This window comes from Fistularia commersonii, chromosome 32 (assembly GCF_037954325.1).
Source record: "Fistularia commersonii isolate RoL2024-O1a breed Wild chromosome 32, RoL_Fcom_v1.0, whole genome shotgun sequence".
In the NCBI taxonomy this organism is placed as follows: Eukaryota; Metazoa; Chordata; class Actinopteri; order Syngnathiformes; family Fistulariidae; genus Fistularia; species Fistularia commersonii.
Window position 1 is genome coordinate 3,559,336 of NC_141315.1, and position 24,604 is coordinate 3,583,939.

The 24,604-nt window shown below is 44.6% G+C and overlaps 1 protein-coding gene across 16 annotated transcripts in view; it reads right to left on the minus strand.

Moving 5' to 3' along the window:
* tcf7l2 (transcription factor 7 like 2) overlaps nt 1–23,883 on the minus strand; it is a 91,172-nt gene extending 67,289 nt beyond the window's left edge. For all 16 annotated transcript variants that reach the window (XM_086139552.1, XM_086139550.1, XM_086139553.1 and 13 more), the window contains exons 1-3: nt 22,982–23,883; nt 22,659–22,725; nt 22,297–22,421 (exon numbers count right to left, since the gene is read on the minus strand). In XM_086139552.1, coding sequence (XP_085995678.1) covers nt 22,297–22,421; nt 22,659–22,725; nt 22,982–23,170 — 381 coding nt within the window. In that variant the 5' untranslated portion in view covers nt 23,171–23,883. The remainder of the gene's footprint in view (nt 1–22,296; nt 22,422–22,658; nt 22,726–22,981) is intronic.
* Nucleotides 23,884–24,604: the final 721 nt, after the last annotated feature.

Sequence of the window (24,604 nt, forward strand, 5' to 3'; positions counted from 1 at the left end):
CCGCAGAATGCCTCCGCTTTCAGGTGTTTCTCCTGCACTTCAACCGACCACCATTACTGTCCCTCTTAATAAGTCATGCTTTTTTTTTTTTTTTTTTTTTTTGGTGGACACTGTACCTGGATTCCACTGTATTCATCCTTAGCCATGATAGTACCAAATGGAGAGGGCTCAGTGTCCCAAGGCCAGAACATTATTGTGTGGCCAATCGATACTATTCAATGGTTTGCACCAAATAATGCTGTAAAACTCAATTGCGAGAGTGAGGTTTCTGGTCAAGAGTTCCGAGTCTTTTCTTTTTTTTTTCTTCTTCAGCATTTTATGCTTTAATTCAATTATGGAAAGAGACAGGAACTACAGGAAATAAAGTAAGGGAGTGATATTTACAGAAAATATCCACCTGGCTGGGAATCAAGCAACATTTTTGGTTGTTGTTGTGATTACTGCCCATGTCACTCCTGCCAAAACACATCTGAATGCATTAACATGGGTTAGTAATTAAACCATAACAAAGTGTTATTATTGAGAAGCTCTATCAAACGGCAAACCAGTCTATCTCCTTTCTATCTGCCAAATAAGATTCTCAGTCACAGGAAACGTGTTATCAAGCTGTACGTACGTCAGCCAGAACTGGAATTTCTGGTCGGGCCTTCAGGAGGTTTTGGCAGTTCCCAAACCCAATCTTTTGGAAGCACAGTGAAAAACATTCCAGATGAGAACAAGAAATCAAGCTGCCTTTGATTTGTTATTTAGCGATAGCTACTGTTGTATTTGCCTGTCAGGTCTCTTCTCTCAAATTAGTTTGCGAGGCAACGTTCATTCCTAAGCTGAGGTTGAAATACTATCATCGTGTTATATTACCGAGAACACTTGATTGACTGGTCGCATCGCTTCTAATTTGCATGTATAATGGAATTAACATCATTCGCACGGCACTGTAGATACAGCAGACACCCAGCACTGTTTAAATGGGCCAGTGGATTTGCAGGGTAAAGAGCAATCCTTCCTGAGTGGACAACACAGTGACCTACATGAGGCTACACAGAGGTGAACAGGCATGTCTGCAGACATAGGCGTGTCTGTGCTTTTACACAATGCAAGGCCAGCGGTAGGCGGGGGGAAACGTTGGGCAACTCGTGCGCTCGCTACATGCTTACCTTTGTTTGCAGGAAGCAGGGTTAGAGGCATGAAGGGGCGAGTTAAAAAGGTGAAACAGCAGCTGAGCTCTGCTGAGGGAGACAAGTGAGCTGATTGCAGGGCCCACATTATGCTGGAGAACGCTGTATTTGTTATTGTGCTAGAGGAGGGCTGAATGCCGGCCTTGATGTTGGATATCTGGTTTTGTTCAGCAAGAGTTCACTCCGAATTTGTTAAATGGTAGACTGGATGTAAAGAAGCTAGGAAACTTGCTTCAGGGGGAGATAACGTGAACACTCAAAGACTTCCTATATTATGAAGATGCGGCATGCCATTGCATAAATTCCCCAGCAAATATTCATCAATGACAAGGCTTCAGACATACGCGTATACCGTCACGCGATTAATCAAACAATTTCAAACATCATAGAAACCAACAAACGTGCGACCTCTTTTTTTAGTCTGTTTAGCACGTATACACATCGAAGCATTTGAGTCCCAGTTTCATGAGGCCTACTCCTTCCGCATACCTAAACCACGCGATTACAGAGTATCAAGCGGTTTGAATGCAGTTTCAGGTTGAGGACTTAAAACTCAACCAAGCTAATTCATTAGCTTAGAGCAATTCATTTCAAGTTCAAATAACTTTAACCTATTATTGTTACATGGTATCATTTGTGATATTGTGCAGGGGGGAAGAAAAAAAAAAAAAATCACAATGGCAATTACATGCACACTCACACAGTGGGGTTCTGCCGCTTTGCCATGGTAGCTTAATGAATAAATAAGTAATAAGGGCATGGTTATTGGAACTCATTAAAATGGGAGATGCTTCCATGACAATAAGACCCAAGGTGGGTCAGGGGAGAGGGATGCGTGGCTTAGGCCAGAGTGGGTGGCTTTCCCTCTTCCCCTCTCCGGTCCCTTTATAACCTGACCACATGCCCCGTGCTCTCACCTCCAAATCAGCCCTGTCAGAGATGCACCTCCCACATCACCCTCTGCATCCCCACCTCGCCTTAACACACAGAGGCACGCGCATCTGCATGCACGTAAGATCTCAAAAAGACACACACCTCTTCCACAGTTAATTACCACTTAGCTCAATCACGTGCTGATCTATCTACGAGAGCCCCCTCCACCCCCGCAACACAAACAGCAGCACACATGCCAATTATTGATGAATCTTTAATATGGCGTTTAACAAAGTCTCCATCTCATTTCCTACCACTGAGCACATAATTACTCTTCCTACAGGACAACTATCACAAATATAAATGGCTTCAGCGCATCTCAAACGTTACATAAGATTATAAAAAACGGGTTGAGAATAAGTTCGCTTAATATAATGAAATTGAGAGGTTTAAATAAAGTAGCCGAGCCATTTTGAGAAGATAACCTATAACTTCTTTTTTTTTTTTTTTTTTTTTTTTTTTTTTTTGCGCCTCCTGCCTTGCATCGCCAACTAGCTCAGAATAAAACCCCCGGACAAAAATCCCACGCCGCGATAACATGTCAATAATGAGCTGAGGCCATCTATTGATCAGCTTAATTTTGCATCTATTAGCAAGGGAATGGCTTGCTCCGGGGGCGAGGGAAGCCAGGCGCTAACACGCACAGACAGGCTGGATGGAGATCATTACAACTGATGTTCACACACACGCTGTGATTGACATGGAGATAAGGCAGGAGAGAGCCCGAGCTCGCACGCCTCCACGCACACTAAGCTAATGATACACCAAACATGTGCTTGGTGTGTCTATGGCTATGTGCGCATATATGTGTATGTGTGTGCAGAAGGCATGGTAGAGAGTGTCTATCTAGAAGGAGAGATGGAGCAGAAAAAAAAAACAGACAGAGAGGAGAAGAAAAGCAGGCCACACGCCTTTACTAATTGGCACAGTCAGACAGAAGCTCATAAAAGACGAGATAGAATTTAGTGGAGCACCTCAGCTTTCCGGATCGCCTTATCAAGTCGGTGTCATTGACAACACGGCAGCAAAGCCCGGCTCTGACCTAGTATGAATAGCTTCGTCGAAATGTTTTGTTGTTTTTTTTTTAATTAGGCAATTTTCATAAGAAATTCATTTAGGACATTTATTATGGAAACTGTTTGTTTTTCCTGTGAAGGAATGATTGCGAGCGCCGGTGCCCCATGTCAACGCCGCAACCAAAGTAGCTTGGAAAGCAAAAAGAGAAGCGCATTTTTTTTTTTTTCCATTCTCTGAGCACTTATTGATGCTGTTTAACTCACTTCTAGAAGAGTTGACGGAGAGAGGGAAGATGATTTTACGCCGTATTATGCGCGCAAAACAATACGGTACGATACCCCTTCCCTCCTGCTAACCTATCCAACACCTCTGCCGCAATGGGCCTCGCTTGGCATTGATGCAACCGGCTGCAATATAGGAGGCTGCATGTTATCCACACAGAGAGCGGAAGAAAAAGCCAGAGAGAGAAGAGCCGGGTGCTGAAGCTGCACCTTTAGCACACCGTCAAAAAGAGACGTCTGATTCTTTCTGTGCACCGACTGTATATCTGAGTTTATGCGGGGAGGAGGTCTTGTTTCATACAAAATAGGTTCTATGGAGGTGAGGTCAGAGGCACGGGAAAAAAAAAAAAAAAACCCTTGGCTACAAACTGTGTTTTTGTCAGCTGAGAGATGCAGCGGAGGGATCGAGGGAGCAGTGTGAGGAGGGAGGGCAAGGGGGAGGGAAGGGAGGGGGGGTGTAGAGGAGGAGAGAGGAAAAAAGCCCTCAGCCAAGCCATCAAGTTGAACATTGAACTTCACAGTAGTAGCTGCCTTTCTATGCCTCTCCTTTTGATGTTACCTCCAAAGCAAAGGATCAAAGGCTTGGAGTGTGGCGTGGGGAAGTCCCAAGCTCTTAGCCTGCCAGCCTGTGATATATGCAAAAGTCTACGCCAAAAGAGAGAAAGCCGGGGAGCGAGAGACCGAGCTAAAAAACAGCGCAAGCTTGCGCGGAATGTGGCTAAATAGTATGTTTTGGGTCTAATGAATGACAAGCATATGATGCAATCAGCAGGTTCCGGCGTGACGTAGAAATGGATGGAGCGGGCGCATGCACACACACACACACACACACACATGTACACACAGGTTAAAGAGGGTAGGCGTTTAATACACAGCGGGCTGGGTATGAAGCCAGGGAATGGGATGGGGGGGGGGGGGGTTGCCAGTGTTTGTTGCCCACAACTTCCTCTTCATCCCCCAGCCTCTAACAGCAGTGTGGGATAGCACCCCCTCCTTCCACGCTTCCACCTCGCATCTACCCCCAGTGTCTCTCAAACATCAAGGGGGTGAGAGGCTGTACCGTCTCGACATAAATATACAGTGTGGTGTTAAAGCGAGGACTACAGTAAACACAACACAGTGCACATGGAATCCTGGTTGTCTCTCACTGGAGCACAAACACACACACACACACCGTGGACTCAGCTGGGCCAAAGAGTGGAGCGGAGGTGTGCTAAAATTGACAAATCTCTACGAGACAAACACAATACACACACACACACACACACACGCACGCACGCACGAACGCACGCACGCACGAACACACACACACACGCACCCCCTTTCCCCAAGGCTGTGGGATTAAGAGGTCCAGCTGGCTGACAGCGAGCCCTTCCTTCCCACGTATCCTGTCAACCCCCATGCCTAACCGAGCCCACCCCCTCACCCCCCATACGTGCACACACAATTGTGCCCGTTCACGTATCCAGCGCCTCCAGTCCAGGGTCTGTCTGTCAAACACACCTGAATCAGACATTGATCAGAAAATCTGGGGGACCTTGAATGAGCCGCTGAGCTGTCAAAATGTCATGTCATCAGTATAAGTAGCTGCCCATTTATTTTGCCAACCTTATCCGAGTACGAGATGGAATTCATCGGTTTTTGGGAAAATCCTCCAATGCCGACGAAAAAACGGGGAATTAGAGAGTCCGAACCTGTAATTTCCTACTCAAATTTTCAACCTCTCCAGTGTTACGACACAAAATCAAACACTACGCTGCAACTAATTTCCGCAGTTTATCATAATATAACAATGGCACAGTTATTTTCTATTTACCTATTTGCATTGACAAAGGGTGTAACTTGAGCCAGGTTGCGTAGCAATCACAGGACATTTGGACCATTTGAAAATCAGACCTTTGTCATCCTGACAAAGAAATAACGGCAGTCTTTTCTTTCTATAGAAATACTTCCATTTGCACTTCTCATGGCGATACCAACAAGGGATGTTTCTTTATACGGTGAGTGCGGACATAGGCTGACACATGGCCACGACGGATCAACGACGATTTCGTCACACATCTTTTCAGAGACGCTGTCAACCGCGGCATATACGGACGGCATGGAGTGAAGAGCAGAGCTCAGTGCAAATGTTTGTCAGTTCTGAGGAGGTGACATGTAGATGTGATGTGGCCTGTGCTTGTCGGAGGTATACGGTGGAATTAGCCGGGCCAGCCGGCATCACTCATCCAAGTTTCAACTATTGCCCTGGGAAACTTATGCGGTAGCCTTAACTCAAGGCAATTCGGACGGCAGTATACGATCTATTATTAACAGTCAATAGTTAGTCAAAGTGTTGATAGTCGGCAAGCAGTGGGGTCTTAGCCTCAATATTTCATTCTGGTTGGGTTCGAGTTCCAATGGGTTTCGTTAATTTACTGTGACAAATTGAGTATCGATGAGTCGGTTCCATGTATGTTCCAAACCAAACGGCAGAGCACTATGACTTGTGATCGTGTAACTGGAAAATTACTCAGAGGCGATGAGAGCCAAACAAGCGAGTTCTTTAGCTTCTCAGTTACCTGAAGCCAGAGATGAGTGACAGGCCTAATACGGAGAAAAGATGGGGGATAATTTTGGTGAATTCTGTGCGGAGCATCAGCAGCAGGCCCTCATTTTGGTCGTGATCACGACCAGAGAATGCTAAAGCCAGGCTTGGAGCAGGCTTGCCTCGAAGGATAACAAATGAGAACAGAGAAAAATCTATCCTGCAATTCTCCATATCATCAACAGGGCAGATCTCTGCCACAGACAGGAGAGGGTGGGGTACAGAGGAAGGGGGAAAAACAGACAAGGCAAAGGTGTAAGGAAGGAATAAGAATGAGGGAGTGAGAAATGGAGAAAGGAGGGAGCAAGAGGTAGAAGGGAGGAAAAAAATTCACAATGATGACACGTAAGTGCAAAGAGCGATTAAGGATTTACTTTCAAAAGGACTCCCATTGATCTTTTTTTGATAGACCTGCAATAAATCAAACCGGATTGACTCGCATGAGAACCAAGCCTAATCCTTTAGTCAGATCCAGGAGAACTCCAACCAAACCAGCTGTTAATTTAGGCTTTACAAGATAAAGCAGGAAAAATCCAACCTGATGTACCCTAGGGCAGAGGCTTACATCATCTCTGTAAAGCAATCAACTTATTGCCAGTTTGGAGAGGTAATCAGAGCACATACTGAGAGAAGGAGAGAGGGGAGGGATTGCTGGGTGGAATGAGGGAGGTGGAGAAAAGGGGATCGGGAGACATGTGATGGCTGAAGAGGTTATAGAGAGAACACTGGCACAGGGATGTAATATACAACAACACGTGAAAATGAAGTTTATAATGTGTTCTGAGGGGAAAACTTGGTGCCCGCTGGGGAGATCCTAAACAGCGAGAGCTAACGTTGGGAAGTCGAGTTTACATCTTCAATTATTCTGAGAGGATAAAGAATGACGGCACTCCTTCAGAATACCCTGTAATTTCCCAGAGCTGGCCCAGATCTTGTCCCCGTCCTCATATTCCGGTGCCACCTCAACCGGGCCCTGCCAGCCATGCTGTGGCTGTTCCGTAGCACAACCATAGTAATTAAAATGGTTATTTTTGTTTGGCGGAATAACAAGGACATTTTTTTTTCCAAGCGCCATGAGGAAGTAGTGCAAGATACCGTCGAGCCGAAACTGAATAAACCACGCTGATGTCTTTTTCAGTCACATATTTAGTGTTTCTGTGTGTTTACCGCAAGTCTTCAGGCACATCGGGTTTTTGGTTACGCTACTTAACCAGATGTGTGACACCACATTGGTGGATGCGCAGCATAAAGCTTGAAAACCGCATAAGCGGCGCCCCCGCAATGCACACACTGACACAAAGACTCATTAGCTCGCCATCTCCCCTGTCTTTTAATGTCCTGTTTACGGAGCAAAACAACCAGATCAGGACTGAAATCCAATCACAGGGCTTTGCAGGGCCCTTCACGTCGACCTTGCAGGGGAGCTGAGGAGAAGCAGGCCTTGTAGTCTCTGGACACTGTCCAAAGGAAACCAAACCCCAGGAGTCCAAACAAAACCACGCATAAGAGTTAAAACAGCAGCCTCTATTCAGGCCGTCATGACCCAATCAGCACAGACACACACACACACACACACACACGTTCACCCCTACTTCTCAACCCTCAAGCCTGGTTACACTGTATGCACACAGGGATCACTGCAACGTCAGGGGGGCTCCTCTCCCATTGCCAAATTGACTGAGGCTCAGCAACTCTGACACTGGCTCGTCCAATTGTGTAAAGTAAAGGAGACTATCACTTAAGCTGGACCAACATCAACCTGTGCTATCTTTAGCAGCGGCGCGTCGCCTACCCTTTCTCCCTCCCCGATTTTCAAATAAGATGGCAAGGCTCTTTGGTGGTGTCTGGCCAATGGCACCTCCCTCCATGACCACAAGGTCACACGTTTAATTACACAGAGAGTAGTAATCTCGCAGGACAGATGGTAAGCCAGCCGCCTCGCAATTACTTTATGTCCAATTGAATCATTACTGATGTTATTTGCTAAATTATGGCACGTAGAAAAACACCACAGAAACTGGATTTGTGCTACAAGTGGGAAGATGGGCTGGCGGGCGGGGTTGTGGCAATGTTACGACAGAGAGGCAGATGTGCCTCTTGCCAAGCAACTGTGACAGATCAAAAAGGCGTGAAGCATACAAGTGCATGACTGTGTTAGCGTTTGGGAAAAATTGGAAGTTTAATACCACAGTAATCAGTGCCAGAAAAGAGAACAGTCCCTATTTTTCTTGAAACCAAAACTGGTACAGAACATTGGTCCATGTGGAAACAGTCGGCTCCCGGCAGCCCAGCAGAGGAAACCGCATGACAAGGCCAATTTAAAACGTGAAGAAAGTGTCTGTCTCTTAAAAGTGAGCCAGGGAGGCAGAGTTGGATTTTCTCAGGAAAGGGGGTTTTCTGTCTATTTACAACAACCAGGTTGTTACTGCTGAGAATCCCTTTGGGTTTGACTCCTTTCCTGAAACCCCAGAATGGCAAGTGATAATAGTCTCATCTCAGCATCCACCCATTTTGATGCTTCAATCATCATTTCTCAGCGCCCATTGCCAATGGCTCCTGTGAACAATTAGAGGTTGACTTTCTCCATGTCTCAGACCTCAGCATCTAATTCTTAGGGCCAGCGAGATCCAACAGCCAATCTCAAGAGCCAAGAAATAAGAGTCTCCAAAACTTCAGTCCTGACTTTTGTTACGTATTCATGGCTCAGTGAGGCCTCCTTTAGCCTGTTTATGATTTAATACAACCGCAGAGCTAAATAACACTTAATTAAATGTACTGACCAGCCTCATTAATGTCAAGAGCAAGCTGATTTCAGTGGGATCATTTCTGAGTATGCGATCCCTACCACTAATGTTAACCGCCAAAGCTCGGGCACATACGCACAAAAAAAAAGTGCTTTGGCCTGGAAGTTAAATTCTCCAGCTGATCAGCTGCCTGTTGGACGAACATGGCATATTTTCGACATAATTCCCTCGTGTAAGTAAGTGAGTCATTAAACCACAACCTTATGTTTCAGGCAGACTGTACATCATGTTCAAAGACACATAATGTGCAACCGAGGCCAATGTTTACATCTAAATTCACCAACGCATAAGAGAAAGAAGGTAAAAAAAAAGGTTGAATCACCAGCTTGAAACTTTACAACCGAGCCGCATAGTGTGAAACTAAATACAGTGATAGTGAAAAACATTTGTCCTACTGGTGCCCCATAATAAGACTGGCAGCTAGCCACTAACTGGGAACAGTTGTGTGGAGAGGCATGTCTACTAATGTAAAATGATCTGTGAGACCGTATAGAAAACTTCCACAAGTTCTGTTTTCCAGCGTAAGGCTGAGGAATTCAATTGGCCCGTAGACAGCAGCCAACAGTTGTTCTCCCACGAGAGAGGGCAAGCACCTGGGAAGCAGCAAGCAAGCAAATTAGGAGCAGATGATGACTAGATCTGCATATTTACAGTGCTGGATTTTCAGATTGCAGGACTCAAAGTGATCCCAAAGGCAATCATTGGAAATGAGACAATAGTGTCCATGGAACTTCCCCTATAAGACTCAGAGGATTCACACTAATGGCTCGCAGGCACATCCAGTAACTTACAAATTTAAGAGACAGGGGACTTTCCCCGCTCAGCTTTCAAATGGTGACATTGCTTTGTTCAAAAGCAAGGCCGGTCTACTCTTGTATGAAGCAATTCAATTTATCAATGAGTCAGAGACACAGAGGGTTGGATTTTTCAAATGATCGCACTTTCACCATGTGATCTATATCCCTTACGCTGGGTTGCAGAGATATGATCTAAACGCAGAACTTAGAAAAACGAAACTTATGAATTAAAATGAATCCACAACTAGTCTGTTGCTTCCGAGGTGAAAACAAGTATGGCTTCATTGAAAAATCAAATCTAGGCGGGCAATGGATGTCATATGGTGAAATCTGTTATCACAGGGCTCTAGTAGTCATATGCTTTCATGTTCACTTTAACATGAAAGTTCAGACGGGCTTTGGTTGGTCCTCTGTGATACCTTGCACTGTCTCTGTTACTTTTGCTCATCCATACAACAGTGGATGTGAAACATTTTGAAATAAAAATGCCAATTACATCTAACTGCGGTAGATTGGCGGTGGGACAATTTCACGGCCAAACCGCACTTTAAATATTTCGTTCTTTCTAAACTAAATTAACCTGTTCGTCGTTTGGTTATCCCTTGGGATTAAATCACACCGGATAAAAAAAGACAGCCTGGAAGTTGAGTTGCTTCAATTCACATCGATAAAAAAAAAAGTAAAAAAAAACACGAGACAGCGTTTAAAGGGGAAAAACAGGATCTTGCTATATGTCAAACTATTTTGAGACACTATTACCTTTCTCCCTTTCATAGTGCAAAGACTACACAACAGATCATATGCGCGGGTTACCCATGCACAGACCTATAGAACACGTTTCAGCCCTGAGCCAGCAGACCACAGAGAGCCCTGTCCATCTGATCTCCCACCGGTGGGGGATTGAAACTGTTGCTGTATCCCAATGGCCCACACTTGATCACGGACCTTGGTCTTTCCCCAGCTGCTGTGTGGCAGGCGTAAGTGGCGGCACTAGCACCTGTCTTTGACAAGCCTCCACATTCACACTGACTCTGATTTCCTGAGGCTGGCTGCCTGGCCGTCAGGTGACAAATGTTTAGACACACTGCCTTCCATCACAGCGAATGCATGCTCCGGCAATGCACATGTACCGAAGCAGCGGGCGTGATTTGAAAGAGAGTAACTAAAGAGCATGGCCATCATACTACCAAGAGAAGTCTCTCAGAGCCTCCGAGGTGACCGGTGGCAGCCCAGCTCTTACTCAGGCTGTGGCTTGGAGGTCTAAACAAAAGCTTCCCCCAGTTCCTCTCGTCCGCCCATAGAAAAAACATTGTTTTTGAATGCTGTTCAGCTTTTGAACCCTTGTATTTTACTCCACTGAGGCGTCAACTCTATCACAGACTATGGTCATCCTTGACCTCGAATGCCAATCATACACAATTCAGCACACATTATCTAACACCTGACCAACAAACACCTTGAGAAACTTGCAGACCCCACACTGGGTTTTAAACAAGCAACTTGGGTATATTCTAGCAACGGTTTTCTCTCTGTAAAGATGAGGTTTAAATGTAGTGTAATGAATTCAGATATTATTTAAACAAGCTCTGTCCAGCAACCAAGACACAGTTTTCGGGATATGATTTAGTGAGAATGAAAGTGAATTTGTAGCATATTTTCCACCGAATGAAGTTCAATTTTGTTTCTTGCTCACACGTTTGAAACAGGCCAGGAAGATAATCTCTAATTCTTACTGTTTTTCAAGTTAACATGACCTGAAGAAGGGTAATAAAATCAATCAGTGCAAGATGAATTGCTATTCCTTCAACATAACCACAACTACATCAAATTATTCATTTGGTTGCCACTGAGATTGCCTGTGATTCACAAAAAAGGAAGAAAGTTTACAGTTCTCCTCTTTGTGTGTGTTTAATTACTTTGACGGGTCATAACATCGGCACCACTGCTGCATACAGAAAGTGTCAAAAAAAAAACCAAGACAAAACATAGATTTAAAGCGCAGAACCGGAGGGAAGGCGGGGCACCCGATTGAGCTGACTGTATAACACACGGTGCTGGTAATTACTCTAGCATGCAGTGGACCACAGCCCCGCTTTCCCACCTCATTTGCAAAGCAATCCCACACAGTGCACTCAGTGCATCTTTTTGTCATTTCCATGCCCAGGCTCCATTTGTTTTGTCTGCTGATATGGCAAAGGAGAGGCCAGGTGGGGGAAACGGACTGCGGAGAAGTAAGGACCCGAGTCTCAAGCAAACTGCTCTGCACCCAAAGAGCATCCTCACATGTAACCTTCTTCCAAAAACACTCATCCATCCACTCCACTGAGCCAACACACACTCGCTGCTTCCCGGCCTGACTAATGTGCCCTGACACTCGTACATCACCCGTAAATTGGCCAAATGAATTAACCACGGCCCCTGCTTAGCTTTACGGGCTTTAAATGGATTTCCTCCTCTCCAGGTCTGCCCAATAATTGCATTTATCCATCTTGTTGAAGCCACAAAGATCATGCCAATCCCCGGAAACATTTTCCGCTCTGGTGGCAGGAGTGTGAGAGATTTGTCATTGGATCATAACAGGTAATTCAAACAACTATTAGCTTGACGACTCGGCCGTATGTCAATGTCTGCCTCTTTGCGGGACGGGACCAATGAGGTGCCTTCTGTCGTTTCATCTGTCTGTATATCCCATCTCGTCGCCTCTGGCTCATGTCTCGGGATGATAAATGGAAGCATGTAATACTTTTTATTTACCATCCAAGCCACTGGGTTGAAGCTGCAAACACCCACATTAGGAGTATAAGTAGGGGCTATTGTTTACCCAAATGCTGAGACAGACAGCAAGGGCAGAGCGGTGGGCCCTCGCACCAGTGGGGGTCATCACCACTCTTGGAAATATTTGAACAGAAGTGCATTAGACACTTAGGGGAGAGGAAGGGGGAGCAAAGGACAATTCAACTATGTAAACATGCGGCAACTTCCTTCCCTACGCTCCTCCAGGCCTGCACTGAGACAAGCCACTGTTTGAACAGCATACGTAGCATTCTTGTGCACAGGCCATGGCCAGCTGCTGCATCCACATAGCAGCCCCGTCTGTCTGACAGCTACAGGCCTTCCCACAACGAGGGTCACCCAGACCTGCAAAATCCAACTCGTCCAATGTAGACAGTGCACATTGAATACGTCACGGGAGACGGGACGGGACAGGATGCAATATTTTAAATAATCGCATCGGTAGAGGTAATCTTCGCCACCTGACACCACCTGAAATGACGAGCTCGGAAAATTTATCTTTATTGATATTTCAAATATGCAAAGTGCAGTGGCCAATAAAGATAACGGTGGCGGTAAAGCGGAGATAAAGAGCCTCCTGGTTCTAAAGGGCACTGTGACGTGCATCACATGACACAAAGGCCATCCCCACTTTGTGATACCAGTCTTTTCCAATCTTTCATAATAAACTGCAGTGCTTTCAGTTTTGGAGTCACTATCTGACGTTAATCTTTCCCATACATGCCAAAAGATCATAAACTAAAATAATTTTCCAACTGCAACTATTTTACTACGTTTAGCTACTTGAGCTGAGTGACCCCTGTTTGTGTCCAAAATTAACACAACATTGTCCCACAGTTTGTCTTTGGTGGATATCGTTTTCCGGATTTATCCTCCGGAGACAAATTCTGTGGTGTTAATTTTGGACATTTACAAGAGCTACAGTTTCCAATGCAAATACAAATTTAAGTCTGACACTCTGCATACCTCGGCCTGGAAAAGAAACCGCCACCGGGGAACCTGCTAGAATAAAACTTTGCGTGACTTTTTTGTTTCCAGACCCATCATTAGAGAAACCAGAATGTAGAGTAATCATCCTGAATCCTAACGTCCGCACCGTGTCCACTCAGGTATAGGGAGACGTGTGACAATAATCTCTATTTCATATTTAACACAGGGATGGAGTCATCATCATAGCTCAGTTTTATTGCAGGAAGTCGACAGTCATTGCTTTCTCTACCAGTCCAGCATCTGAGATCATTATTCAAAATCTTGGGTTTCAGGGTGACTAGATAGCATCGTTTTTCTCCTCAAAGGGCCACGTTCCCTCTCGCCAGTCTGTTTGCCTGCCAGTTAACGTGGTTCCTACATCTGTCTGTTAGTTTGTCACTCAGTCCCCTATGGCTAGACCATTGAAGGCCGCTCATCTCATCCGAGGATAGTTGTCCAAACAAGACAATCCACTCGCTTCAACTCCTCCAGGGATAATAGGGAGTGACAATTTAGTCAGTGTCAGATGTCAATTTGCTTGCTTTTGGAATTGACCCTGACGATAGCTGGCACGCTGGCCTCTCAATAGACTAAAATGATTTCCAAAAACATATGCGCATGGGTATATTGAGTGCAGGTGGCAAAAGCAGCATTGTTTGAAAAAAAAAAAAAAAACATTCTTGAATAAAGCACCTTTTTTGACTTGACTTTCCAACATGCAAAAAAAGAAAATAAAATGTCACTTTAACCTTTACCTAAATAATAATAGCACCTTGGTCATCATAACCTGCGAGTTTAATGCAATCCAGTGTAAGAAGCGGGCCATGTGTGGATGTAACAAGCTGTTCACATGAAATGTAATCTAGTCCTATGCACAAGTTGACAGCTGTCACTTCAGAAGAAGAGCATCATGATTGTGTGTAAATAGGTCCGTAACAGCTGGTTTAGGAGCTAACATGGGAATTTACTCCTAATCTGTTTTCCACTGAAATTGGTTCATCACTGTGGCAAAACAAAAAAAAAATATACCCACTGTGTCAGAGTAAAAACGGTTGGAGGGGGCTACATTTTATTAGCCTTATGCATTTTGAGTAATCACACCAACATTTTTTTTTTTTTTTGCAAATCCTACCATAATCCGCAGATTAGTGATGAATTTATTTCTCCTCACTCTCTGAAACCTCCCTCACCTTTTGCAGGCTGTTATGAATCCACCACCTTTAATGACAAAACCGGGAGATGATCACCTCATTAGTGCGCTTGCGCCGCTTCCCGAACCAACACGCACTCCTCGGAGCTTATCCATCTACAATTAAAACTTTAATTAGCAGATTAGAAATACATTGGCTGGAGTTGTATCACCTTAAACTCCCTGCATTATGTGTTAAGAACACACAAAGTGCCTCCTTCCCCAACTGAGACATTATGAACCGATTATCTCTATGCACACATTCCCTTGATGACAATTATACTGTAGATACAAACTGACAAGGCTGCTGAAAGACACCATCTGTATGGAGGGCAACTACATGCAAACACGATGCAGCTTTACATTGCTTGCCTTCAAATCAAAATGAGAATGAAACCCCAAACAGATTATCAAGGCTTATAAAAGTAAACTGTATTCATTTAGTTTTATTGCTACAAATCTAATTTGCTGATCTCATACCAGAGAGGATTGCATACCATAATATTAACCGATTACAAAATGATAAGTATTTAAAAAAGAAAAAAAAAAGAAGCGAGCATTAATGACATTCCTGTCCCGTGGTACGTTCCAGAGCATTCTACCACATCCATAAAAGGCTGATATACCACAGGTGTTCACGGCACACTGGCGCGGCTAGTCATTATCTAGCACGACATGATCATTAAGAGCTGCGATGGCAGTGTGGCACCTCCTCCGAACACACACACACACAAGCTGAAAAAAAAAAAAACACTGCTATCAGTTGTTGTAAAAAAAAAAAAAAAAAGGTGGGGGTCGAAGAGGAAGCTCCTTTCTCAACGAAAAAAAAGCATGTCAGCGCCGGTGCACTTTGACCCTTCCCAAACTCGCTCCACAATCCAAACAGAAGGCCGGCACCACCAGAATTCCTCCAGCGTCACAGCGGGCCTCTCTCACCCACAGCTTTTTTTTTTCCGATGACGATGAGGGTGGGAAGCTCTGAGAGCAACTTGGAGGAGAGGGTGGGGGTCGGGAGGGGGGGGGGGGTGACTGAGAGGCCGTAACCACACACATGCCTGCTCGTCAAGCGTGGCTGAAAACTGAAACTCGCCTGCCCCGATCTGTGTTCCTCTGCACACAGTCCCTGCTGTTTTTTTTTTTTTTTTTTGTTTTTTTTTTTTGAAACGGAAAGATAAATGTGAAGCCGAGGGGCACTATTGTTTGGACATCTAACCAGGAACTGTCGCTGCTCTCATTGCCCTGGCATTAACAGCAATTATGCACTCTATTCAGACAGCTTTTGTGTGTCCGACCCCCGGCAACCCCCCCTCAGCGTCGCCCCTCACGCAAAGTCCTAACACACATTTCCCGCTTTTCTCCCCCCAGCCTTCGCTTTCCCTCCCACTCGGCTACTGGTGAACTCATTTGGCTACGGCGCCATTCTAGTGCTATTATGAATGAACTTACAGAAATATGCACATTCAGGCATGGAAAAAGGGGGAAGAAGAAAAAAGGATGCCTAGTATTTCTTGACTGATACCTGAGTGAAAACACTTGTGTGGATTTATTGCCTTTGTCAAAAAATGTAGCGAGTTAAACAGTTCAAATATGGTTGCAATAATATCAGATGACCACATTTGCACTGGTTTTGAAATTATAACACTTTCTGAACACTACAGACACTGGCTAATTTTGTAATCCCCGGCATGACTATCACATCTTAAATATGTGATCAATTGTCATTTTAACCCTTTTTTTCCTGGATTCTGCCAGTCAGTAAAATCTCCGTTGACTTTTCAGTAAGTCTTTGAGCAAAGTCATTTCTTTGGCAGTTTTCTCGACTGAACGGAAAGTGACATATTTAGCAGCCAACATTGTCAATAATGTCACTTTGCACAGAAGGTCACCTAAGTCAGCAGCTATCCTGCCAATTCTCACAGCTCAGTGCAGGCAATGTATTATTTGTTTGTTTGTTTTTAAGTACTGTACTTTATGCATTAAGCAAGACGAGAAGACAATTAAGGTTAAATTGGTGTGAATATTATATATTAATTTAGTAATAATAAGTCTATGCTGTAACAGCATCCAAAATATGAGAAAACAATACGTGAAAATATGGAAATGCGTAATTCACAGTACAAACTGGCAGCTACATGAGCGCATGGGAAGATTAATTTAATTTCCATGTTTCAAAGAGCCGTAAACTCCGTGGGCCAGCAGCAGAGCTAGCCTATATTTAACAGATGACAAAAGTTGCATTCCAGATGTACAGTACTATCTTTGTGTTGAGCTCTATAGAAATGCATGGGAGAAAGAGGGTGCCGGTGGTGGTGGGGAGGTGGGGGGGGGGGGGGGGGGGGGTGAAAAGGCGGGGGTTACATTGGGGGCTGGCGGGGAGCACCAGTGCACAGCTGCCAAACTAATGCCTTTTTATTCTTTGCTCAGACACAGAAAAGCAGAGCACAGAGACAGGGGAAAGGATACGGGAGGTGAAAATGGATTTATGTATTCTGGGAATTATTTGTTTTACAAAAGAGAAATCTCATCCTAGTTATGGAGCGACTTAATGAATAACAGGCAAAAGTCAAAGGCTAAAGTCAAAATTAGGGCTTCGGATTCACCGTCATAATATTGAAAAACAACGAAGTCAATGCTTTAATTAAAAAAGGGGTTGAGCTGCAAGGCAGACTCGGCTGCAGCTAAGCATGAGCTACACCCAAACTCAGCTCACACTGCCACCAGGGAGCCACTACTCCCTTCACACTATAGTTAAAAATCTGATTAGAAACACACCCAGAGCGAAGGATTGACGAGCTTGAAAGCTTTCACATAGTTCAACATTTATCAGAGTTAAACAATTAAGTTCCACTGGCTGGGTGAAAAAAAAATGTCATATAGATGTGTGTCTACATATGTGTGGATGTGCACATAGACATCGTCTCAATAAATATTTACTGCACAAATCTTTTCCAGTCATTCACCAGGCACTAACAAAACCTTACTGTACTCTCACTGAGTCCACCCCCCCATGTGAGCGCGCGCACGCACACACACACACACACACACACACACACACATACACATACACACAGCCCCTACACCCCCAACCCCTACATCTGCGATTCATTGACTTTACAATTTACCACATGTCGCGATGGGAGAGGTCGAGCCTCCATCTGAATCACGGCACAAATATGCGAGTGATTTATTGTTTTAAAAACCCTGGGCCGATTTACGGCAACTCCACTTTTCCTGAGTATTACTCCTATTGGCAGACCATGAACAATTACAGTTCGGACTAATTAAGCTCTGAGAATGTGCTGTGCACTGCTAATGTCTAGCAGGCCCCAATTTTAGTTTAATGGTGCCAAAGTTTGCTTCCCAACCCCCCCAAATACCCCCCCCCCCCGCTTCTTCAACTTAACTCGTCAAATCCAAAGCAGATTGCACTTTTTATGACTATTGAGTCAAAGAAAAAAAAAATAAGGACCCTTTCTTTTCGCTCATCTCACATAGGATGAGACACGCAGCAGAGAGAGCAAGAGAGAGAGAGTGAGAGAGAGGGGGGAGAGAGAAAGGGAGAGAGGGATGGAGCACAAAAAAAACGAGTAGTGGGAGGGAAAAACAGAGCGGGTGCCGCTTCCACCATACTTTGTAAACAAAAGTGATTTGCAAGACAAAAGGAGCACAACCTTCCAACTAAACTCAGAGTGCATTTTGCAGCTAGAGGCACCAAATGTGGCCACGTTGTGCCACGAAACCCCCTGCAGACACAAATTAGTCCCCATTAACATGCAAAGCCAATTTGACAAGGTGTCGGCCCTATCCCTTAAATCCGCATTAAACTATCTTTCCTCTTGTCACAGCCAAAAAATCCATTTACAGCAGCCGAACACACATAATCCATATGATATACCATTGTTATGCTGACAATGCTGCCATGTTTGGGGAAGATACTGTCTGTCTGTGTCAATTATAACAGATAAGGCCACAGAAATGTGTGCACGTGAGCACAAAAGCAGCGGCGGTGCATTCACCTCTCAGCGTTTGGGACGATAATCTGGCCATAAAATCCTTCATTAATTCTTCATTTCCAAAAGTGGCGTTTAAAGGGAGCCATCAACCTGAGTGAGATAAATTCATGCATTTTATACGAAGGTGAATCCGCCGCGAGGTGTACAACCGATGTCAGGTGCGACGGGCGCGGATGATACAAAGAGGGAAATGGGGAGAAACGCTATTGTTTCACACAAAGCCTTTCCAACGTCGCGCAGCAGAATCACCACAGGTTCTAGGTAGCCTGTTTTTCTTTCAGTCTAAACAACAGCGGCGGATGCTTGGTGTTTTCATCCAATCCCCCCCACCCCAACCCCTCCACTTTTCTTGTTCTTTTTTTAAACTACTCGTAATTATACGTTGAAACTCAAAACCTACGCCAAAAATTCTCCAGGCCTAAAGAATTATGGGGCCAGGGGTGGCGTCAAATATCTTAACATTCATAAGTCCGAGAGGCAGTAAATTAAGCCTGTGGATTTACGGCCCTGCAGCCGGCAAAGCGGGAGAACTGGCCGTCCAGATCCCTCTCTGCTCCCTCAGCCCCCTGTGCGTCTCCAGACCTGTTGAGGGCTGATGTTAGCCCACCGCACCGGAGTTTAACCTGCAGCCTTTTTTCAAAAGCCCCGTGTTAGCATCGGCGGGAGACAAAAGGTAGACGGGGGGGGGGGGGGGGGGGGGGGGGGGGGGGAGCGCGAAGGAAACTGGGTGGGGGTGGGGGGTAGAAAACTGGGGTGAACTGGCCAAGCCACTTCTCCGATTCAACCTGCACCCAGTGATCCAGCAGGCCTTTGTGTGAGGAGAGGAGAGGAGAGGAGAGGAGAGGAGAGGAGAGGAGAGGAGAGGAGAGGAGAGGAGAGGAGAGGAGAGGAGAGGAGAGGAGAGGAGAGGAGAGGAGAGGAGAGGAGAGGGGAAAGCCTTTTAAAGCCTAGGCACAGTGTCAACTCAAATTGCTAAATGATTCTAAATTGTGAGCCTCATCGGACTTGGGTTAGGTGGTAGGACAACACATTCTCAATGGTTATAGCTCCCAGAGGTCAAATAAATCAAGGCAACCCCTTTGGGAAGGATATTCATCCCCTAAACCCTCCTCCTACCCCCCCAACAAAAAAAAAAAAAAAAAAAAAAAAACACAAGACAATAAAAAAAAACAAAAAAAAAAAAAAACATCTACCAAAATCTATGTTAGATGATTGAGAAAAAAACAATCCTGGCTGAATAGAGATTCTAAAATGAAAAAGGGCCTTTAAATTAAGTAGCCCATCATTTCATGCATTTCATTTTCCTAGGAAATGATATTATCACGCATTGCGAGGGGGCTCGACGCTGAATTTCACATCCTAAAAATAATATCCCGGCATCGGGCACACCGAGCGGAGCAGACGGAGATGGGAGAAGAAGCAGGATTCAAAGGCTTTCATGACAAGACAGAGGAGAAAAAAAAATCTCATTCCAATAATACCACCGCTCATATTCGATGCCTTCCGTGACACGTTAGGGAGCGAGACAGCTAATCAATGTCCAGGTGAATTATTTATACCAGCTTTAAGTCTAATACATTTATATTACAGCGACCGCTGACTTCAAAGCTCTAATGGCTGGACACACAGGGCGCTGCAGACGGTGGGGGCCGACACGAGCTGAAAACCATCTTCAGCCGCACACACTGCTCAGGTAGGGAGGTGAATAAAGCCGTAATAAAATATCATCCACCGTTTTACTTTTGCAAAAAAAAAAAAAAAAAAAAAAAAAAAAGCACCTGCTGGATTTTCTGTTTAGGCCTCTAATTTCAAATGATGTTGGATTGAAAAAACACACACATAGAGGTAATTAAACAACAGATAAGAAATGAAGGGATTAAAAATCAAATCAAATAAAATCATGCTTGCCCCCGTCACATCTTAACGTCATTTACAGAGGTGGAATTCAAAGAGCAAAGGTCAACACAAACACACACACACACACACACACACACACACACACACACACACACACACACACACACACAGTTTACTGCTTTTCCAACTGCTGCATAAGCACAATGAAAAGAGCGCTCCACAGACTACAGGACACAGTACTGTGATAGCCACAAAGAAAACTACAGGCCAACGAAACAAGGAAGTGCTTCAGTCCAGAGCATGTGTGTTGCCGTGCATTTGTGTCGGTAATTGGGAGAATAATTTAGTGACTAATTCCACATACCAGCCAGCAGCACTGACAAGACTGGCTGACTAAGATGGAAAAGTGGTGAAATATTCTCTTGCGTGCAAATGGCGAAAAAAAAAAAAAAGACTTCAAATTACAAATCACACCCATGCTTGCATATTCACAAACACACACACGCAAATACGTAGAGATAGTGTGAGCAGCACAAAAAAAAAAAAAATTCATGTGATACCCCTGGATGATCCAACTCAAATGCAGAAATTGTGTCAAACACAAAAGAAGGCATTATGTGTCAGATGTGCATTTATTTTCAAGGTGGGCAATGGCGTACAGGAAAATGGAGGAAACAAATATCAGTTTCGGGAGAGCTGAGGTGGTGGTGGCGGCGGGGTGGGGGGTGGGGGGGTCATATTTCCTAATGCCTGGTCTTTGCCTTAACCTTGTAAAATGAGATGACAGGTCCTAAAGTGCAGACTTGTAATTGCAAACGTTTAAAACAGGGGGGCTAAAAAATCACCCTCGGTTGAGAAAATTATGCCGCTTTAAGGGTTCCCGGTGCCCAGTGGGACCGGTGAGGTACTGAGCAAATGAGTAAGTGTGCATAATTACAGCATAGCTGATTGTGCCTAAATAAATAACACGACTTAATTTATAAATATAATATATGTTTTACATGAGGCACGCCATATCAAAAGGACGCCTTGAAAAAAAGAAATTGCTTCCTGGTTGGAGACAAAGATGCACATGTACAGCTGCTCAATGTCACCCATTCCATAAATGTGTGTGGGAAAATATCATTATAATGGCTCAAAAAAATAATAATTTCGGGTAAGCCTTAACACATGCAAACAATGGGAAAAAAAATAAAGATAAAAAAAACCCTGGATGAAGGATTTTGGGTGTGTTTTCACATAGCATACAATGTGTCGGGAGCCAGCGTGAGCTCGTGTTGGGGGAGAAAAGGGCATTTTTGATGAGGTTGTGCAAACACAAGCCAAGTGCATTATTCAGTGATTTAAAAACATGCAGTCAAGAGCTTGTAATACAGCAGACCCTAGACGGCTATAATCACATAGTAATAACGCGTTGGATTTAAAAAATAAATCGATAAATACATACATAAAAACTTTGGACAAGGGCTAACAGCCAGGGAGGGTGCACATGACCTGCTGTCAACGTGAAAGTGCTTTTTCATGGCCGCGGGTCCTTAGCACGATTAGCATGCTAGCTTGCACCCCCCCCCCCTTCTCTCACACACACACACACACACACACACACACACACACACACACACACACACACACACACACACACACACACACACACACACACACGCCCCCCCCCTTCCCCGGCAGACAGCGGGCTGGGCTGCAGGCGGACATACCGTCGTAGTGTGTACTTCACGGGGAGTTGAAAAACTTAGCACAACCATTTTTTTTGGGCCATTTTTTTTTTTTAAACAGGCTGCTTTTCTGGGTGACAACTCACTGACTCCCTGTGCGTGTATGTGTGTGTGAGTGTGTGTGCAAACAGTTGTAAATACATGAACTTACTGTGCGTGCTGTTGGAGAAAGTGATCCATTGGGAAGGTAGGGGCTTGTGAGATCGGGGATCATTATAAACGGATAGCCCGGGTACGGTGGGCTCTTGAACAGCCCTCCATCTTGCCTTTTCGCAGCTAACATGGCGGGGGGGGAGGGAAAAAAAAGAAGAAAACTTTTTTTGAATAAAGCGATCGTTATATATGTGTATAAAAAAAAAAAATCAAGTGAAGGGGGGGAGGAGGAGGGGGTGACTTGTGGAATAAAGCGGAAGTTGAGATCTCCGCCGGACACATAAATGTCACGGCGGCCAACAAAACAAATATGTAGATTTAAATATGAATAGAGACGAGAAGAAGAAAGCAGAAACTCACCCTCCTCTAAACTTTCTCTTGTTTTGTCTCTGAAAGTTTCCGATCTAGGCGGAGGCCGTCTTTCCGCCTTGAAATGCAATGAAACACAGGGATTGCGTTAAAGTTCAACACAACCGGCGGCGAGGGGCTGCGGGGGGGCAGTTTGGGGATTTTTTTTTTGTTGTTTTTTTTTTTTTTGTGGGGGGAAAAAGAGTAACTTTTTCTGCTCGACTTCGGCGGTGACACCCGGAGACGAGCACCCGCAGGCCCGGGGCTTTTTGACTAAACCGATCGATCCCCGGTTGTTGTCGGTTGCATTTTTTTTTTTTTTTTGCGGTTCTTACCTCTGAATCCGACGAGCTGTTCTGATTCGTTTCCGACTCGTTTACGAGAGAAGATTTGACATCTGCTAAATCCCTTTCTGCCGAGGAGTTTTCCGATATTTTCTCTTCCTGCTCGCCTTCGTCTTTGAAGGAAATCATCTCATCGTTTGCGCCCAGGTCGTCCCCTCCACCGCCGTTGAGCTGCGGCATTTTTCCCCCAGCAAAAATGTTTCTTGTTTTTTTTTTCTCTCTTAAAGGGTGGGGGGGTCAGAGGGACGCAAAACACACACACACGCACACACACACACACACATACACCCACACACGGGGGGCGAAAAAAAAACTTTTAACACCCTCGGTGATCTGGAAAGTCCGAGTGTAAGTTTCTTTTTCTTTTTTTTTTTTTTTTTTTTTTTTTTTTAAAAGGGGAGGAGGGGGGGGAGAGAGATCTGCACTGGCGTTTCCCAAAAAGCTCTGGCGGGTTGGTACAAAACTAGAAGAGAAAAAAAAAAGAAGAAGAAGAAGAAGAAGAAGAAGAAGAAGGGGGATCTTGGCAGAAAAAGGAAGCCGGAGAAGGAGCCGCGCCGCTCGGATTGAGGGAGTTGAAGTTGGTCGGAGTGGTTTTCAGTTCAAAGGCGGCGCTGATTGACAGATAGAGAGGGATGGAAATAGAGAGAGTCTGGATTCGGGATTATTGACAGGGAGAAACACACAAGAAACTAATGAGATTCAAACAGGGAGGGACTTGAAGTGACGTTTTCATAAATAGGAGGAAAAAAAGGCGAAGAGGAGGGAGAGAGAGAGAGAGAGAGGGAGGGAGAGAGAGAGAGGGGGAGGGAGGAGGAAGCCAACTGCAGAGAAGCATGTGAGGAGGGAAAAAGGCAGTGTGGGAGCAGGACAGTGATGGTAGAAAAAAAAAGAGAGAGAGAAAGAGAGAGAGAGAGAGAGAGAGGGGGAAAAAAAGGGAAAAGGAAGAAGACAGGAGTTGCTTGCAGATGTGGATTAAACGCACATATGGGCGGTCTCCTGTTGGAGAGAGAGAATGAAAAGAGGGGACTTCCTCCTCCGGCTCTTTGACTCAAACTCACTTTTGGCTGGAATTAAATGTTTCATTGTAGATTTTATTTTTTATTTTATAAGGCCCCCAATTAATGAATTTATTTATGTTTTTAAATGTCCCTTCACGCTGCTTTCGAGGCCCATCAAAGCCGTAACTCCAAGCTTGTTTCCGTATTTTATTTTTTTCCCTGCTTTGTCATTTCCTCAGATCTATTTTTCATTATATTAGATAATGTTTCCTCAGATCTATTTTCTCTCTTCTTCTTTTTCTCTCTTTTTTCAGAGTTGTTATTGCATCTTTGCTTTCTTGACAGGTGTGATGTCCACTGGGACAAACCTGAATTCCTCACTGGCAAGAACATACTGGGCCTGTTTTTTTTTTTTATAAATATATATATATATATATATTATTAATTTATTTTATTTCTTTTCTATTTATTTATTTTTGTTGTTGTGTTAGTTTTGTTTTCTTCTTCTCCTCGGCCTCAGCAGCCAGACAGGACACAAAGAGCCGATGCAGATCCGGATCCTCTGCGTTATACACATAGAACGAGGGCAAATGCGAACTATAGGTACCCACTAAAT